The sequence below is a fragment of the Arctopsyche grandis genome, chromosome 2, assembly GCF_051622035.1.
Source record: "Arctopsyche grandis isolate Sample6627 chromosome 2, ASM5162203v2, whole genome shotgun sequence".
Lineage (NCBI taxonomy): Eukaryota > Metazoa > Arthropoda > Insecta > Trichoptera > Hydropsychidae > Arctopsyche > Arctopsyche grandis.
In genome coordinates this window covers 35664560-35686251 of record NC_135356.1, presented here as the reverse complement: position 1 = coordinate 35686251, position 21692 = coordinate 35664560, and the positions used below count along the sequence as shown (strand labels likewise).

Genomic DNA, 21692 nt, shown 5'->3' with positions numbered 1-21692 from the left:
ATCGGTGATTAAACAATTTTTTTACTTTGTCTATGTACGGAGTAACAATAGATGAAGTTTTGTGATCGTGCGAAAATTACAAATCGAGATTTTCACTGAGTCGAACTCGAACTCAGAATCGATCAAAATGTGTGTTAGTATGTGTGTGTTTTGGGGATTTATTGTTATGGGGAACACCGCTAGTCTTTAAGATTTTTTTTACAATTTAAGATTTTTAAGTTGACCGGAAATTTAAAATAAAATAATTTAAAGGGTCTAAATAAAATTATGAAATATTGTTTTAAAAAAATATATTACTTCCGGTTTGTCAATTCTAATTATGTAAAAACCTTATCAACTCATTATTATTCGAAGAATACAAATATAAATTTTCAGCTTGATACATTCAGTGGTGTGGAAAAATTCGTGTGGTAACAACGTTTTACGACACTTCATACCCTTAGAGGGAAATGGCACGTGGCACTACATACATATGTACATATATACCCTAAGAGGAAAATATCCCACTTGCGGTTTATTAAATTAAATGATTTTTTACTTTCATCGTATTGAATTTTCACGTGAAGAGCATGCATATTTAAAGGGATGAAAAAAATAGTGGACATATTTGCACACATTTTTTATATAACTAAGCATTAAGCTTAAACTTCTGAGAAAATCATAAAAAACCTCGATTCTCTAGAGTAAAAGTACTACTTCCGGTTGAGGTAAAAGTATTTATAAAATTTATAATTTTTATTACATTTGAAAAAATTTCAGTCAGATCTGTTCAGCGGTATGGGAGATAATTGAATTAAAAAATTAAAAAAAGAGGACACCTATAAGGGAAGGTACCATTTCCGGTCAACTAAAAAATTTGAAAAAAATTGACGTCGTTCAGTAACGTTTAGTAACGTTTCAGTTCGATAGGACTAACGGTGTTAAAAAAATCCACAAAATGCACACGCACATTTTTTTCTAGATCATGAAAACGGATCAGTGATCGATTCTGAGTTCGAATCATTCAAAATCTTGAGTTCGAATTTTCGCATGATCATAAAACTTCATCTATTGTTACTACGTACATAGATAAAGTAAAAATACCCGGGAAATGCCTGGTATGTGAGTTTATCCACTGATCAAATTCAGTTTTTTCGATATACATACATACAAACATGTATGTACTATCTCGGGAGAGATAGTGTGTTTACACTGGAGACGCAATGTTGGCAAGTTATTAAAATTTATAAGTTTATATTGTTCACAAATGTTGCGCATGTCAACAAATTATCGCCGTGTCGTGGTTCCACCAGTCAAATGTACAAATCGGTTAAAATTTGAAAAGTTCCACGGTTTTTGCAATTTTGATGACCGCCACTGTACACTGTGTGTACACGTAAAAGGCTTTAAAGCGTGCAAATGAAAAATAAGCTCGAAGTTTGTTGAAGGCGCGAAAATCCAGTAAAATATTCGTGAGTTTACCATGGAAAACCCTTGGAAAAATCTACACGAAATGGCTGTATGGACATTCATAATATGGCGTATACATACTTTACGATCGACTCGCGTAAGCGTTGAAAATGGAAAATTTATTTACATAATCGTATTTTCCAGCCGCGTTGAGTGGTGCGTGCGCGCGTGTGTGTGTGTGTGTGCCTTTTAATTACCGTAATATCGCATTTTTAGATTTTTCACGTTAATATGTATGATATGTGTTTTCCATAGACATGTGTTTTTTTGTGTTGATGTTTGGCTAGATTTTTCTTTATGTAAATACGTCCTACCTACGCACATTGGCCGCCACATTAATCAACAGATGTGTATGTAATATAAGTCGCATCGGACAAATCTAAATGAGATTTTTGGATTTATACATTTTCTTATTCATGCGTAATGGGAATATGTAGAACAAACATTTGTTTCGTGTAAAATTACATTCAAATATTCCTAATAGATTTCTTCAACGGTCTTTGAAATCTACTATTGCCCGTAAAACAGAGTGTTTTTGATTTTTAAATGCTTTTTATTATTACTAAATTATGTTCACAATCTCATATTATATCTATTTCAACAGCTACTGATCTACTGATCATTTTCTATTTTACAGTTTTAGTTTAATTTTGTTGGTAATCATAGTATTATATTATTGTAATGTTAATGTACAGCATAATAGGAAAAAGAAAAACCTATTTACAAATATTATAAATGATCATAATACATCTAATACATAATATTAATTAAAGACTCTCTAAAGTCGACGATCTAAAGCATATTGTGGTGTTTAGGTAGTTTGTGTTTATACCTGAAGGGTATAGACATTTTGTTGTGGTCAATGAGACTCTTTACAAGTGTGTTAGTATGGTTATTAGTGATTCTGTCATAGAATTAACCGATTAGTTTGTTAGTAATGTCTGTAACTAACGGAATATTATTTATGGCATGCAGTTTTCTCAAGTTAGTATATATGGGTGTGTTATGAATTATTTTTAGGGATTTATTTTGTATTATTTGGAGCTTGGAAAGTTTAGTATTCGAGGCGTTATTCCATACAGGTGAAGTATAGGTTAATGATGGTAATATGAGAGCGCGATATAACTTTATTTTATTTTGAGTTGATAAAGAGCTATGGCGATTATATATTGGGTATATTTAGGATATACACCGCATCGCCTTGTATTTCGCTGCCTCGATGTGTGGTGCTCATCTCATTCTTTTATCGAACGTTACTGCTGAATATTTTATTACTGATTGCCATTTCAGACTTTCTTCAGAGTGGTTTTTCAGATCTGAACTTGGCTTGTTTTTACGAAAACTAAAGAATATTAAAGAACACTAAAGAATATATAGATTTTGTCGATGACTACGAACGAGTGCTGTGCCCGTTGATATTTCAACGGGTGGTTTTGGATAGGAATTAATCCACGAGCCACACCCGAGGCTATTGTCACTAGCAGTTGCAGCACGCACAGCTTTTGCTGTCAACTCCATCTCCGCACGCTCGCTCAGTCATCCACGTACTAATAAGCTTGTGTATGTTTGTTCTTTTTAGCGATGACAGTGCGATCTTCTTATGAACTTTCGACAATCGTTGTAATATTTATTTTTTGAAATCCCTTCGGTTTTTCTTCTCTCGGCGGCCATGCCATACAAATATATGTACACATTTATATGTATATATATATATATATATATATATATATATATATATATATATATATACGTACATAAAGATATGAAATCGACGAAAGCGCCCAGCTTATTAATTATCTTGTATTATCTTTAACAATAGATCTTTTCTTTGATCTCACTTTTGTCCCAACCTTTTCCAGATTTTGCTTGTTTGGGCGTTTCCACACTGTACTTACATATACTGTCTGGGATAAAAGCATGTCTAATAAATAAAATATAAAGAAATTTTGCTAAAAACATACATACATGTATATATGTACATATATTCTGCGTATAAAATGATGTTTGACAAAATGCAAATGGTCCGAATATTCGTTTCGATGTTACTTTATTATTTTTCTTTATATTTATATCGAGACATTTTCCTTTATACGAGCCGTTATAATTGAAAGTACCACTTTTCTTGATTTTCTTAAACGTTAAATGTAATGTTTTGCGTTTAACAATATTTAAAAATTCTGGTGGTGTGTAAAATGCGTTTATTCTGCTTTTCCCAGATTCTGGACTTATCGAATTAATAGAAGTGAACAATTTGTGAATTGAGTCAAACATAAATAGTGTTTTTGGACTTCCGCCACTTTAAAATATAGCGGCTCATATCAAATATAGCGGTTCATTTGAATTAAAATCGGTTGTTTGTTTTTTGAATTTGTTAATTCTTTATGCCATGTTTTGTACCTTTCCAGTTACAAACGGATAAAATACTCCCGAAAAAGGCAGGCACCAAAATACTTTGTCGTAGTGAAGAAATTATGGTTGAAACTGAATATGTATTATATGTATGTATGTATATATAAAAAAAAATCGATAAATATCTAAGATTATGTGCTTAGCATATGTAGATGTTATCCTTAATGTTACCGCACGTAACTAAATCAATAATTAAAATATAGAGTACAGAAGGATCAAAAATTTTTATCGTAAATAACAGCTTTCATCAATCAAATGGCAAAAAATGTACTGAAAAATTCGCTTGCTTGCTTAATTTTTCTGTTTGATTAAAAGAAATTTTCGAATAACCGCTTTTGGCCCATTCTGTGGCGTTTTAACCCCCGTGGCGCTTTCAGCCAAATTGCGTGGGTCTTATTTTGCATTTAATTAATCTACATATGTATGTATATGTAAGTACGGTTGAATAGATATGTACTTTGTATTATATTTGTTTTATTAAACGTATATATACTTGAATGAAATAGTAAAATAATAAGTATACTTCAGTTCATTCAACAACATTTGCGAAAACATTCATCAATTCATCTTCAAACGATAACGAATAGAGATTTCAATAAACAGAATAATTACAATTAACAGAATTTTGTAAGGGGTGGGGATTAAGGGTAGTGCGAGGGGTGGAGTGGGGGCATTAATAAATAACACTAAATAATGAACAGAGATATAATGTAACTACATACAGTGGGCGACACAAAAACCTATGCACTTGCAAATTTTCGAATAATCTTATTTCTTTCCGATTTGTAGCAATATTTTTAAAATAAAAGCTAATCAAATTATGAATAGGATCGTTAAGATAATTAAACAAGACAAATTATGTATTATATCGATGCATTTATTTACGTATGTTGAATTTATTTTGAAAATTGAACCAAAGTTCTAAAAATCTTTTTATTTAATTTAACGTAAATTTTGTTAAATGATTAATTTAAATTTTTATTTTAATAAAAAATATAATTAATATTTTGTTATTCCTCCCCTATTCTTATAGGCGACCTGATGTTGCGTGAAACTTTTGAGAATCGAGCATTCTGTCGCATTCGTGCAAATGTGTTGTTACATTGTAAGGACGTAAAATAGTTTCTATATATTTTTTAATTATTTCTTATTTAACTATATAATATTATTATAATATAATTCAATGCAAGGTCTTAAATAATATTATTGTAAGTTTTGCTGTCCATAACAAGACGTTGACAATTAATTTTATCGTCTAAAAAATATAAATTCCCATTAATATAAAATATATACGTATTCCATAAAACAATTAATAATATCAACAACTAACATTTTTATATTAAAATTTTATTAAAGTAAATATTTCAAAAACGAAACACGAACTCACAACTAACAAAAATAAAAGTCAACTTAGACACACGAACAATGTTGTATTTGTTGAGCAAAATGCAATGCGAAACTGAAACGAAATGTAATTGGCCATCGCGGGTCAAGTAGGGGGTAAAGGCAAATCAGTTCGACTATATCTACTGGTAATATCTAGGTGCTATATCGTTGTTACGGTTTTTTCTGGGTCCTGAAGGGTTTTTGGATAATGTTCCATGACTTTCTTTGCCCTGTCATACATCCCCTTATTATTATATAAAGTGAACACTTAAGAGGGCTGTACACCTGAAACCTTAATTTTGCTACCGTTCCTTTCTTCGATATATATATATTGAGTGTATGTATATATTGAGTGAATGCGACAATATATATCAATATATATATTGAGTGAATGCGACAGTTGCGCTTCGACCAGATAAAACGTATTTTAAATTGACAAAATCGAGGTTTCGTATTCTACTATTTTCTACTCTAAAACTGGACCAATTTTTAAAAAAAATTCATCATCGGTATGAGAAAGATACTTTCTGTGCATCTATCGGCGTATTTATTTTTAAATCGACCGTTAAATAAGCACGCTGGACTCTTTTCGTGGGTGTAAAAAAGAGGCGGTTTTATAGATGTTTGGTGGCTCCTAGCTCATATAAAAAATAATTAATCAAAAAAAAATAAAACGATAGATGCACCCCAATGGTGGATATCCATAGCATATTAAAAAATAATTTTTCTAGTGAAATAATTGAGGAAGGTAGAAGTATAGTACGTTTGTATGGACATGGCGCTGCTGTCCAGCCCTCTTAAGGGCGAAATCACACAGCGGTGAATGTGGCACGTGGTTTTTTTTAGATACTTTTAAAAATGCGAAAAAAATGATGCGTGCCATTCAGTGCCGTGTCGGCCATTCATGGGACCCCCGGTATGCCTCACTCCATAATGATCCTTTGGACCTTTTTCGGTCAAATTGTATGCTTGTATTTATACTTGCTTGACAGTGATCGATAACGGTGTATCCCATATTTGAAGAAATGTAGAAGACCACCCACGACGAGGAGCCATGCACGCGATGTGTCGTTCATCGCTGTATGTTTCGCCCTAACTTAAAACGTTCTCCACTTCACAGCATCCCATCAGAGTCAAATCAGCTTAAATTTTTACTCGTCTGAGAGTAACACTGTAGCGACAATAGCTTCGGGTGTGGTTTATGTATTACCTTTACCTTTCCAAAAACCACCCGTGTTGTGATATCATCGGGCACAACATAGTAGTTGTATGTACATATGTAGATTTTAGTGAATAACTATCAAGTATTGGTTCGTGACGGTGAATGGTACCGTAACCTTATTCATACGCGTATTATATTATGAAGGGGTTTACTGTTGAGATAATCTTTCCGGTTCCATAGAAAGGTCGAGGATGCTGAAAGGTCTCGGAATACGAAATGTATTCAGCGAAGCCAGACGGTATTCGATATCATCGATATCGCTTCCGCGTAATCGAATATCATCTCAATACTTTAGAGGTCGTTATTTTTTTTGTTTTTGTTTGATCAGTTTGAAAGGTAATCGCGTTGATCGAATGCGATCGATGATGTATGTATGTATGTAAGTTCGTCGTCGTCGTCATCATAATCATCATCATCATCATCGTCGCCGTCGACAACGTCGTCGTTATCATTATCATCCAGTGGATCTCTCAATTGTCTTCGAGTGTATCGGCGGAAATCCGGCCACGATCCTAATACTCACATTTATACTTGTATGCTTTGTTAATTAAGACAATTTAATTTTACTATAGGTGTGCGCTTAGTAAGATAGGTAGATTTCAAATTGGTACTTTGAATTCTGCTGTTTTTCAAGTTATCCAAATGTTATAAAAAGTTTCATTAGTGGTACCCTCAATATTGCTGCTGCTTCACTATTATATTAGTGTGTATCGCCGAGCACCCAAAGATCATATTTATATTAACACTATTGGTGGGTTAGATGCTTCCGTCTCAGGCGTCCTTTTCCGTGCTCCTAATCAGTCACAGTGCGATGATCCTCGATTCTGGCGAAGTTCGAAGTCTGTTATTTTAAATTGTGCTATTTCGGCTTGGCAACTTAGATGGGATTGTTCCTCTAAAGGTAGACAAACCTATTTGTTTTTTCCGAGGTTCACTTCGCGCCTTGAGCGTGATTGGCTATCGCCTAGTTTTTGGACCAATCAACTTTTAACTGGTCATGGCCACTTTAACGGCAAGCTCGCATCTACATATGTGCTTGGTATCTGAGTCCTTTTGTCCGTGTTCTTTTCCGGAGCAGGATGCAGATCATATTCTGTGGTCCTGTCCTGGGATGGAGGCTGAGAGGAGGGTTCTGCTGGACAGCGTCAGAGGTTCTCTCATTGGCCCCCTACATCATGGGGATCTAATAATGAGTAAAGCATCGTTTAGAGCTTTCGAACAGTTCGCGGAATGCTTTGGGAAGCTGTGTTCCCCTGAATGCTACTACTCCACTTAATTGCAAAAGCATTTATGTGTTGATTTATTATTATTTTTTTTTTATATTATATTCTGTGAATGTGTGTGTGTGTGTGAGTGTGCGTTTGCTGTTTAGGTGAGTGTATGTATTTGTGGTTTATGTGTGTGTGTATGTGTGTGTGTGCATGCGTGCTTATGCACGCATAATCATGCGTACATGTTTACTTGAGGTGTGCGTGCATTTGCACGGCACATATCAGGTTTTGTTTCCTACCGCATGCGCGCTTTATGTGTTCATGCGTTGTTGCTAATTTTGTACTTGGTTATGTACAGTGTGGTTTTTTTTATTAGAACAGTGATGTGCGGTTGTTCTTGTGCGATATTCATGAACAACCGTCTCGTTCTCCGACGAAAGGGTCTCTTGGACTGTATTCGTCGGGGTGGTGGTGGCCTCATGTTGAGGGCTTTAAGGGTCAAATTCCGTGACCTTTAAAGCGGGCTTAGATTAACACTATGACGGCCGCTGACTCATATTGGTATCATGTTGGGTGCACAACGTTTACTGACCGCTAACACATACATACATATATGATTCACGACTGCGCGAACTGTTTCAGTTCGCTGATATATTTTTGTATCACGTTTTCGTCAATCGTGGCCGATGATACAATTTTGCATCACATTTCGTTTATGACGAAAATATCGTGATACAAACATATATCAGGGGACTGAAACTTATGAGTTCGAGTCACACTACATAGTTGCTGCTGGCCAGACATTGATTTGTGACCAGGTCGGTAGTTTCCTATCAGAGTTGGCCAATTTTTCTGATTTTCATTGAAACGATTCCTACGAAATTGGCTTTCCCTCCCCATTTATCTGGCAAAATCTTGAGTTATTATGTTATATCTCAAGTTTCGCTGGGTTTCTCTACATTGATGTCTCTGTGGATGATTGTTTGTTGATCGTATTGTATACGATGCACTTTGCTATGTTTGACTGTACATATACAGTCCCTGACCAGAATATTACGCCACCCCTCTCGAGATGCGTTTGGGTAAATTTGTCACGGTCGTAAATAACTCATTATGGGAATTTTGGCCTCATTTTTTTTGTGATCTTATCCTTAAATGCAACTCTATTCACTAGCAAAAAATATCGGTGGATTATCCCTCAAAAGGTCTTCAAAAACAAAAGAAAGATGTTTGAAATCGGTTTGCGTCTGAATTTTGTTCAATATTGACGTGCGTTTCCGTTAAAATCATTCATTATTTTGTGAAAAGCACTGTGTTTTTTTCTCTTTTACTGCAACTTTATCATATTTCTAAGGTAAGTTGGTATTTAATATCTCGAAATTTTACTTTGTTTTATGATTTAAATTGCTTGTAAAACTTTTATTGGATTTTTTTAGATGGGTAGAAAATCAGATCTTTCTAAAGAAAAAATTGCAAGCATTACATCATTATTAAATACAGGAAAGTTTTCTCAAAACAAAATCGCGACAATGGAGGGTGTTAGTAGGGCGTCTATTAGAAAAATAAAACAAAATCTGGAGACTGATTGCGACCCCACACTCAGTCGGCGAGCTAATAGTGGTACTAAAAAAAAATTGACCCTCGTGTGGATCGAAAAATCGCCAGGCTTGTTTCCAAGAATCGATTTATTATAAAAAAAAATATTCAACAACAATTAAAGGACGAAAACGTGAAATATCTACTTCAACAATAAAAACAGTCGTACTGTTGACGTAGATATTTCACGTTTTCGTCCTTTAATTGTTGTTGAATATTTTTTTTTGTATTAAATCGATTCTTGAAAACAAGCCTGGCGATTTTTCGATCCACATGAGGGCCAAATTTTTTTTTAGTACCACTATTAGCTCGCCGACTGAGTGTGGGGTCGCAATCAGTCTCCAGATTTTGTTTTATTTTTCTAATATACGCCCTACTAACACCCTCCATTGTCGCGATTTTGTTTTGAGAAAACTTTCCTGTATTTAATAATGATGTAATGCTTGCAATTTTTTCTTTAGAAAGATCTGATTTTCTACCCATCTAAAAAAATCCAATAAAAGTTTTACACGCAATTTAAATCTTAAAACAAAGTAAAATTTCGAGATATTATATACCAACTTACCTTAGAAATATGATAAAGTTGCAGTAAAAGAGAAAAAAACACAGTGCTTTTCACAAAATAATGAATGATTTTAACGGAAACGCACGTCAATATTGAACAAAATTCAGACGCAAACCGATTTCAAACATCTTTCTTTTGTTTTTGAAGACCTTTTGAGGGATAATCCACCGATATTTTTTGCTAGTGAATAGAGTTGCATTTAAGGATAAGATCACAAAAAAAATGAGGCCAAAAGTTCCCATAATGAGTTATTTACGACCGTGACAAATTTACCCAAACGCATCTCGAGAGGGGTGGCGTAATATTCTGGTCAGGGACTGTATGTCATGTATAATTTCGAATTATGTAATAATTGTTATTAATTTGTAATTGTAATTTGGTGTTTTTCTTGGAGAATTGGAGCGATCTGTAATGGCGAGTGTACATAGATTGATTGATTGATTGAATTAAATAAAAATTAAAAATAGAATAAAATTGTATTATACATACATATATTATGTTGCATGTATTATAACTATGCACTTTAGTTTGTCTTTGTATGAACATTTCCCACCTCTTTCACAAATCTTCTCCGTGCTCTCGAAGCACACCCTCTACTTATAACCCCACAACCACTTAATTGATTTAATGAAAGCTTCATAGTATATATGTGTGTGTGTATACATTTACGATACGGAAGGGAAGGACATTAATCCCCATAATCTTGACACATTTCCCGGAGAGTGATCGTTATCGTGAAAGCTCACAATCTTCCCAAATCTTATACTGTTTGAATATGCTCGGCGCACGATACGTTTGCGTATGTACATACAAATTGTTGTGACAATTGTGTTTGTATGAATTTGTTAGGATAGGTTGCTATTTTTAGTTGGTTTACACTTTTATTGCGTCGGCTGTTAACTTGAAAGCGGTTTCATTAATTCGCATCTGGTATTTTATTAACGGTCATAATTTTGCCACTGTCTCTATAATTACATATATACATATATATGTTTATAGTATAATTAAACGAGTATACAGTCACTAAAATTGTGTGTTTGTAAAGTTTTATGTTGGGTATTGGTCTTTCAGTTTATGGTGATTATATTATATCGGTTTGTGAAATAGCTGGTAGGAATCGTTAACTGTAAAGTAATGAAGTTGAAGTTATGCGGTAGTAAAAGTCCAAGCAAGATGCAAGTAGAGTTGTTAACTTGAGAATCTTGTACTATGAATTTAGAATCTATGCTTTATTTATTTAATTTATTATTTATAATAATAATAACAATAAAATGACCAGTGTGACCTGACAGGTTGCAAGAAAGAAAATATCAAAATAAAAACAATAAAAATTCCAATCATTCATCTCATTGAAATAGTCTCGTGTTGAATCTCAAGAAACTAACCAGCTTATCAACATTACAAGTGAACAGGTGCAAATGCTCATCAATCGCATTAAGGAACCGGATAGCCTTTACAAGAGACAAGTTATTGAAAGCAGACGTTTTCGCAGGAATAGGTTGGAAAAGTAAATGATGACGCAAAGCTCTACCGCATTCAGGCGCCGAAAATTTTAATTCCAATAAAATCGAAGGGTTGTCGATTTTTCCCTTTAATACTCCAAAGAAATATTTGGAAATGGCAATAATTCTTCTCGAAGATAGTGAGTTAAAGCCTAGCTTACCTTGCAAAAAGGCAGTGGGAAATAAATTGGGGTAATATTTATATTTCTTCATATAAAGGCATCGAAGAATTTTTTTTTTAATTCTTTCTATCAAGAGAGAGAATATAATTTAATTTAATATGTATACATATGTTCTATTTAAATTGCTCGAAATGCGAGCTATTCGAATATCAATTGCTCGATATACAATAAAATTTGCTCATAAACTTATGCTAAATTTCTACATATTTTCTTTGAACGAAATTAATATTTTGTCAATAACGTAAAATATATTTTTAAACAGACAATAATAAAATCAGGTTATAAGTAGAGATATATTTCCCAGGAAAGAGGGTTTACTATTGTCCTACAAAGCTAAAGAGCAAAAAAAAAAGATATTTTTTTTTGTTTATATTTTCCTTGTATACAAAAATTATACATTCTGTAACAATATGAATATGAATTATATTTGTATATAAATTTGAATGATTATTGAGGGAAAAATAATTGACATCCAACACCTATTTTTATAATGGGGGAGGAAAATTTTTTTGCGGAGCGTACCGCAAAATATAATTTTATAAGTTTTCCAAAAATATATTCTCGGTATGTTTTAATGGCAAAACTTAAAATAATTTTTGCCAGAACGCATATTTCTTTAAAAGAAGAAAATGAAGCAAGATAAAAAATCAAATCTAATATATAATTTCGAAAGAGACTTTAGTTGGAACTTCGTAAATAAGTCAAAATTCGATCTTTTTCAATTCAAATACAATAAATTTAATAAAAAAACAAATGAAGATTTAACTATTAGATTCGCCATGTTTACGCTGTTTATATTACAACTACTGAGCGAAGCCGGGTAAAACAACTAAAAAAAAATAGTACAAGGAGATTTTTTTTCAGAAACATGTAAAACGAATCATCAACCAAATATTTAAATTGAATAGATATATTGTATGTAAATGTATATTTATATGATAATATTTGTTTTTGGGATAAACATATATATACTGATTTGGAAAAATATTGAAATTAAAGCAATATCGAAGAAATAAAACGGGACAAATCAAATAATTTTACAAAAAAACGGGACGAACGCAAAAGACGTGCGGTCACCATAAGTTATAAGGGATGTTTTAATATTGATCTACACGATCAATAATTCGGTTAAAAAATGTATGTATCGGAATTTTTTTTGTTGGAAACCCGTTGTAACGAAAATTGAATGACACCCGGATAAAGCTTATAAAAATTGCGCTTCAAGAGATTCATTATCATTATCATTATATTTTCTTTTCTGTTATATTTTTGACCATTTAAATAAATAAATAAATAATTTTGTTTCTTTATTAGCGTTTTGTTTTTGAACTATTATTTTAAAATTTATTTATTTATTTTTTACATATGTATATACCAGGAAGGCCTTACAGGTAACTCCAATGCGCCTTTTTTTATTATACAAGTCGCTGAATTACGAGACACGGAAAAACTCACAAATTCACGAGACATCTATGAATTGTACATACATTTTATTGTACATTAATCAATCTCAAATAGTGGTGACATAGTAGGTAGGAAGGATATTTAGCCAATTTTACCGGAAACCGTTTCAACAGTGAAATCAGAGAAAATTGGCAAAGTCTGATAGGAAACGATCGACCTGGAGTCACAAATATACAGGTCTGACCATCAGCACTACACATATACTCAGAAAAATTCTTTTCAATCGAGGTCAGTTCATGGGATCGAACCCGGTGCCTCTCGACGCTAAGCAGAAGCTCAACGACCGAGCTATGCTGCTGGGTTATTAATTTTTATTTAGAAATTTTCGTGGGTCGATTTCTCCCTTAGTTTGGCACGTGTACCTTTAGATCGCTACCGCTGCAGTATACCAACTCACACCTATATTGAACCGGGGGGTCTGTTGCGAGCGGAAAGGGTTAATGGCATTCGTAACTCAATTTCGCGAAATATGTCAGTTAATGGATTTTTGTTGTATGCCGACAGTATCAATCGATGCGTACAAACGACCTTACGGGAATCGAATCGCTCACCCCGTAAAAGCAAGCGATCGAAAGCAAATGCGCGTGAAAAGATGATCGCGTTAAATTGGCATTTTTCAATAGCAATTTGTCTGTCGTAGCGGTTTTTCACACTTGTCTACCCTTTAAGGGCTGAAAATATATCTACATGATGGATTGGACATGATGATTATTACAGTCGAACCGATTTAGCGTGGAACTGTACAAGAAATGAGCATGCTTTCGCATTTGTGCAATGTGTTGTAACATTGTATGGACATTGTATTTTTTTTAATTATTTCTTATTTAACTATATAATATTATTATAATATAATTCAATGCAAGGTCTTAAATAATATTAGTGTAAGTTTTGCTGTCCATAACATGACGTTGAAAATTACTTTTATCGGCTAAAAATATAAGTTTTCATTACTATAAAATATTAGTTGTTTTACCCGGCTTTGCTCAGTATTTGTAATATAAACAGCTTGAACATGGCGAAACTAATAGTAAATATTCATTTGTTTTTTTATTAAATTTATTTGAATTGAAAAAAAATATATCTAATCGTCATAGAATCGGTTTTGTTTACGAAGTTTCCCCTTCACTGACGAATGCCCTCGGTGTCACCCGGGCCTTCGCCCCCGGCGCCCCCCAGACCTTCACCCCCGCCACCTCGGGGGCATTCGCCCCCAGTGCCCCCCCGTCCCCATGTCGTCATGGAAATTTTGACTTGTTTTCGAAGTTCCCAACCAACAATACTTAAAAAGTCTCTTTCGAAAAGATATATTTGATACACGTATTCCATAAATAAATATCAACAACTTACGTATTTATTATTAAAATTTTATTAGTGTAAATATGTATTTCACAATACGAAATACGAACTCAAAACTAATAAAAATTAAAGTCAAATTCTACCGACCGCTACACGCATGAACAATATTGAATTTCTTGAACAAAATGCAATGCGAAACTGAAACGAAATGTGATTGGCCATCGCGGTTCGCGCGGGGGGTGAATGCGATAGCATGTACATTTTACGTCACAAGTTTGAAAATAATGAATCTCACTACACTGGAGACGAGAAGAATGAGAGGCGACTTAATCGAAGTCTTTAAAATAATAAATAATCATTATAAATGTCGCTCAGGGCGTCGGGGGTGCGGGGGGCGAAGCCCCCATGCCACTGCAAATAGAATGTTAAGATATATTTTTATAATTTTATTTTCAATAAGTTTAATTTATGTAAATATTTGATATTTAAATATAGTAAAAATATTAATAGCAGTAATATTTATATTTATTTCAATTCATATTTTTTATTTTAGAAACATTAGTTTTATTTTTGGGGTTGATTTTCTTAGATTAAGTTTAATTATTTTAAGAAGTTGAATTTGTAGATTAATATTAATTTAATTTTTTTAATTTTTTAATTAAATTTTTAAGTTTTAATTAAATTTCTAAATATCATAATTTATTTTGAAATTAAATTTTTTTTTATTAATTAATCTAATTTTATATTCAAATATTCTTCAAATATCAATATTTGTGTGTATATATACACAATGTTTTAATTAAATTTCTAAAGGCATCAGGGACGCGGGAGGCGAAGGCCCAAGGGCACACACATTCATTCATCATTTCGAACGGGTTGTATTGCTAAGTGTATAATGTGCCAATTTTATTACGATTAATATTACGTGCGCCTATAAATTACCTTACATTATATGTACATTATACTACATATTTTTATTCGTGTTTCAATTCCTTTTCGAAACCACCCGTTGAAATCAACGGGCACAACACTAGTATATATTTATATAGTATGTATAAATCAAACCTCTTGGGTCTATCGGCTTTGCCGCCTTTCCCAAGTATGTAAAATATGGTTCGATTATAGTTTTTAGATTTGTATTACACTTATATGTACCTATGTATAGTTTGTATTATAAAAAGATCCATGAACCGTAACTGAGGTGTCGTGATGATGATTGTTGCAGATGGTAGTCGACTCGGGCGTAGCGATGCTGCGTCATCAGCAGACGTTGGTATAGGTGCACTCAATTGCATCAGTAGTTGACATATTGCATGGCCTAGCAGCTAGAGAAGCATGCTGTCGTACATGCTGCCGGTGGAGGAGAAGCCGCCGACGGGGGCGGCTCCCGACAAAGGGCGGCTTCAGCTGGAGCTTGAGGGGCGCGGAGCAAGCCCGCCTACTGCCAGCCCTGACCGCCCCAGCAAGAGGGTGCTCAAGAGCTCCATTATCAGCAAGGAGAGCAGCGTCAGCTCGTTCGCCAGCAGCGACGTCACTGGCTCCTCCATCACGCCCACGGGCGTAGACAAGCCCAAGCTGAAGCTGCTCAGCAATGGCACCAAGCACACCACTCTCAAGAGGTTAGTTCACACACACACACACACACACACACACATACATTGCTATTTATCAAAAATATGTTTTCTTTTTTGTTAATATGTATGGTATCCGGACATGTACCCCCTGGGCACATACCCCCCGGACACATACCCCCGGCCAAAACCCCCCTGGACATTAGCCCCCCGTGTAAATAACCCCCCCCCCCCGCCATGGATAAAAATTGTTAAAAAATATTAATAAATAATTTATAATTAATAATAAAGTAAAGTAATAAATAAGAATAAATTGAGTATGGTAGAGAGCAGATTGAATTTCAATTTATATACAATATTAAATTTCAATTTTTTTTGCTTTGAATAGAATAAATATCAGTTTAAAAGACTTTTAGTCACCAGTTAGCGTTTGCGTTCTGTGTGGTATTGAAAGTAAATTTTAATAGAAGTTTATATTATTATTATTATATTTTAAATATTTTTAGACTATCCATGATGGAATTTGTAAAATCGAGAATAGGAAAAGAAAAACAGATTAAAATACAATTGCTTTTGGAGTTTTGTATATTTTAAATTATTAGGTAAAAGTGAGAACGCTCGACATGAAAAGCGGGGCTAGATGTTGGTTGCCATTATGCCGGTGCAAGGATTGTAAATAGGTTTTTGAGCTCTTTTTCCTATTATGCTTTAGATTTACATTAGAATAATATAATACTGTGATTACTAACCAAATTAAATTAAATTGTAAAATAGAAAATGATCAGTAGATCAGTAGCTATTAAAATAGATATAAGATGTATTGTGAACATAATTTCGTAATAATAAAAAGCATTTAAAAATCAAAAAAAAATTATGCCGGTGCCAGACATGAATTCAAAGAAGTGATGACTTCTTTGAAGACTTTGCTCACACATTTGGTCACATATTGTTGTATCTGCCAGATATATGTTCAAAGATTTGATCAACTAGGCTCGCGCAACTGGGCTTCGCGCAGTGTGGCAGGCATACAAACATTTGGACTTTTATCCCTTTGATGTGCGCTAAAAAACCGACACGGAATGGCAAAGCGCACTTAAGTGATCAAATATGTGACAATAGTATCAAATGCCCGTGCCACACATGTGAACACTTATTTGATCACATCTTTGAACACATGTCTGGCGCCGGCATAATGGCAACCAACATCTAGCCCCGCTTTTCCTGTCGAGCGTTCTCACATTTACCGTCAATTTTTACATACCTTCTTTACGTTTCACTTATTATAAAATATTTTTATCCTTGACGGGGGGTTAATGTCCAGGGGGTTTTTGACCGGGTGTATGTGTCCAGGGGGCTAGGGTCCTAGAACCAATATGTATATGCTCCTCATTTCAATCTCACCAACCCCAGTGACTGGGAGGCTTCTATCTAAGGTAGGGCTGCCATCTAAGGTATGGCTGCCATACGTCCCGGTTGACTAGGACGGTTGGTGTTCCGATATAAGCGCGCAATATTTAATGAATTTAACGAAGATATATTCCCATGTATTTTATTTTAACAATTTGGCTGCTACGGTGCTTAGCAAAGTCATGGCACGGCTCATTTTTTTCACATGTTTAAAAGTATCTAAAAAAAAAAAAAAACAAAAAACATGTGCCACATTCACCGCTGTGTGTTTTCGCCCATACTTTATTGTGCATTTGAATACATTTGAACCGGGTGTTTGGTACTCTCTCTCTCTCTCTTTCTCGTGGATGTAAATGCGAGCGTCCGAATGAGATGCACTAGGGGTGACAGTTAATGATTTTAGTATCGTCAACATTTGGTGTGCATTTTAGTTGTATTTAATTGCACGACGGCTCGTGACCTCTATAATATAAAACGATTTTCTATTGTTTTTGTTATTATTCTGAATTCTATATTATCATGGATACAAAATAGAAGAGTTTCTAAAATTATGCGAGTTCAAAAAAAAGTTTACGTTGATATATGTATGTACATATGTAATAAATAAATATAAATATACGCAATGTTTCATACCAATGATGCAACCGCATTCAAGTTTTAAAAATACCTCTACCCTCGAGTTTGCAATGTTTACGTATTCATTCTGGCCTTCAAAACCCTCCTGCTAAATTTAGAAACTAAAACCGACAGTCCTAGTAAATTTTTGTCTATGAGCAGTCCTGCGAAATCAAATACATAAAACGACAAAAGCCTAATTTTTCATTATTTGGTTTTGTTTTGCACGCTTATGTCGGGGTGCCGTCCCGGTTTATTGATCTACATATGTCCCCGTTTCCCGGTCCATGAGTCAGTTGACCCGGTATTCTATCTAGCAGTCAAATTTGACGGACAAAAACAAATTAAAACTCAAATAAAAAAGCTATTAAAACAAGTAAATGTGGAAATGAAAGGTGTAAGGGCGGCCGGGGCCAAGGCTAAGTTGCGAACTACGAGTCGAATAAGAGTTTCCAAATTTTAGCCAAATGCTTTGCGACCTGGAATTACTTAATCGTATACAAATAGCCGTGCAATGGGAGCGACGATGCCGGGCTTCAAAATCAGGGGGCGCGAAAATAGTAATCACACATTTCCGCAACTCTAATCTATCTCACCCCTGTGAACAAATCTGCAAGTTTATCGGTTGTAGTTGAAATCAAGAGTTTTTCAATTATACCCTGTATCATTCAATTCCCAGACGTCCCGGTCGGCATCTCGACAAGTATGGCAGCCTTAATCTAAGGAGATGGCATCCTTTTTGTAATATATATCTATGTATGCTTTGCGAAATTTAAAAGTGACCGAGTTGCTTTTTGCGATCTAGTCATATTACAACTGTTGTTAAATTTAGGTGTAGTTGTTTTTGTTAGATTTGCCTTTGGAAAAATTAAATACGAGACGGGTGAAAATGCAATGCTTTCCAATGGCGGTCAAAAATGTTCTTGGAATATGGAGGCATTCAAAATCAAAATTTTTTAATTTTTAGTTAAAAACAGGCTAACCTTTTTTACAAGGCTATTTCTATGTTTTACTTCGCTTATTGGGCTTATTCCTACATTCTTCCGATCATTTTGAAACGTTGCCATTTTGCGCGGTTTGGTCACCGATAGAATTTTGAAGGGTGCGATTTAACTGTATGTACATTGTGAAAAATACTTTGCATTATAAATTTGCATTATAAAGTGACCATTAAAAAATATGAAACGATTCGATTCGAAAAAATAGATTTTGCATTAGAATAGATACAAAAAGTGGCAACGTTGCAGTCTTCCGCTACTGTCAAAAGTGTTTACTTTTTTTTTACGTATTACGTATGAATATGAATGATGATGTCAGGTCGTAGAGTCGAAGCCAAGGTCGTAGGTATCGAAGGTCGCAAGCCGAAGAGTAAAAATGATGGAATCCAGTAGAGAGAAGCGTTGGTCGTTGTCGGTTCGTATCTTGGTATTCGCGACTTTAATCTGTCATTTTTAATACTCATTTCATCCGCTTTTTAAGAAGCTCATATTTTTTTCAATTGTCAAAGCAAAGTTTCTAATGCAATCTGTATCCGTCATTTAGAAATGCACACAAATCTTTTGAAATGTACAGAAACTTTTTTTAATGTATGTACAAAATTTTTTTTAAATACACATTTATTTTATAAAATGGACGTTTAAATTTTAAATCGCTTCCGCTAGTACCAGGAAAGTCAGTCTTTCCGCCAGTAGCCAGGAAAATATTGCGTGTGTTTATTTTTTAACTATTAGACTCATAAGTATTGGTCTTGTGTGTATTTCTTCGTTTCTCGGACACTTTATTTGCACTGCGACCATTTTTTTTCATTATGTACATGACATGAAGTTATTACGGTTATGTTCGGAGTTTATAACAAGCATCAACCAATGGGAATCGAGTTCCACATTTCATCTGCTGTCTTGTAATATGGAACAGCTTACACATATTACATGCATATGTGTGACTCTGAGGTTTAAGCTGGGAGTTTCTTAAATTTCTTAAGTTCAGAATCAAATATGAAATCACTCTATTTTAAAATCAAAAACTTACTTAAATTTGGGTCGCTGAAAAATTGCATTCAACAAACGAATTCTCTCGCAGAGTTGATCGTAGCATCGCTGTCAACGAAAATCTTCTTAGCCAGCGATTTGTCACTCAAAATACTTACATATATGAAATTCTGCTTTTGTATTTCCGCATAGTGTTTTGGTCTCGAATATTGCACACCATTTAACAAACTTCTCGAGCCTTTATAGCCTCATATCGACGAGTTTAATGGGATCGTATCTTTAACGTCCTAGTTTTCATTTTCGCATAAAGTGTCGACTTAACCTTTACGTGGAATATAACCGACACTCAATCGTAGAGAGTTTTCTGTCTAATAAACGTCACACGCGATTAAGATCAATGCGTCTGCACCGCACTGTATGTACATATATAAATGTGTTGGACTGAAAAAAAAAATGGATTAAAACCTACAAAAATTCGAGATATGCGTACATACATATTTGTATGTAAGTAAGCCTAATGTGGACACATAATTATAGAGAAGTGCGGCTACTGATCGACTTTGCTTCTTAATTTTTTTTAAACTACATACAAATTGTGTTTTTTTAATATTGTACATATAGGTATTTACTAAATTTATTTTTTTCCAAAGTTAAAATATTATTACTGTTATATTATAACATTTAACAACGTCGAATAATGATTTTGTATGTATTCGATACTGCCGAATAGCCCTCTTAGTTTAATTAGCTAATAAATTATTTTCTTTGAATGATGTACGTACATATTCCATTTTATTTATTTACTGGTATACCAGTTTACCGGCAAATAGCCCGAAAACTAGCTCGGTAATTTGTCGGTAAATAATTACTTTCACCGTTAAATCAATAAACCATTCGCTGTGTTTTATTACATTTCTCTCCTTTATTTTATTTTCTAACAACACTGGTCCGACCCTATGCTTCATCCAAGAAAAAAATATACAATAATGAAAATTATATTAGAAGTTATATGACAGATTTAAGTACAAGGAATACATATGTAGTAAATCTATCAGTTTCAGATTCCAATAATGGTATTGCAGTAGTTCCATCTACGATTAAATGTGTGCTATCAGTTCAGAAAGGCTTCAGTTAGCTATTAGAAGAAAAACTAAAGTCAGTTGGGGAAAAAGAACCTATCCGGGAGACAAAAAATATGACTTTATTGATGAAATGAAATAAAACTAATAGTGTGATAGTGTGAATAAATTATGTTTCCTTCGCTGTTATATTCTTAAACGAAGAATAAAAAAACAGATATGTTTTTAGTCCCATTATAAAATATTAATTTATAAAGAATTCATTAAGACTCAAACCCTTTTGTTTGGACAATATATCTTAGTATATAATAAATAATGTTTATTAGCGTTTGGTTAGTTAATACTTAGTAAAAGAGAAGGAGTTTATTTTTTAAATTGAAAGATCCGGTAATTGGAAGAAAAATATCGGATTATCGATAAACGTGTAATCCGATATTTTAAACCCTGATAAACAATACATCTTTATTTTATCATCTCCAGCCACTCACCATCCACTGCTGGATGAAAGCCTCTCGAACACGCTTCCACTCTTCTCTATTTTGCGCAACTCTCATCCGTCTCAACCCACAAATTTCCTTAATTTCGTCTAACCATCTTCCCTGCGGTCTTCCTTTTACCCTTTTGAATTCTCTCGGGTACCATTCTAGCACTTCTTTTGTCCACCTTTAGTCCATTCTTCTAGCCACGTGGCTCGCCCATTGTCATTTCAATCTCTTTACTCTATCCACTATTTTCACTACCCTTGTCATA

General features: G+C 33.9%; 1 protein-coding gene across 5 annotated transcripts in view; it reads left to right on the top strand.

Moving 5' to 3' along the window:
- LOC143922616 (uncharacterized) overlaps window positions 1-21692 on the top strand; it is a 245997-nt gene that overhangs the window by 5573 nt on the left and 218732 nt on the right. For all 5 annotated transcript variants that reach the window (XM_077445942.1, XM_077445943.1, XM_077445944.1 and 2 more), the window contains exon 3: window positions 15508-15901. In XM_077445942.1, coding sequence (XP_077302068.1) covers window positions 15618-15901 — 284 coding nt within the window. In that variant the 5' untranslated portion in view covers window positions 15508-15617. The remainder of the gene's footprint in view (window positions 1-15507; window positions 15902-21692) is intronic.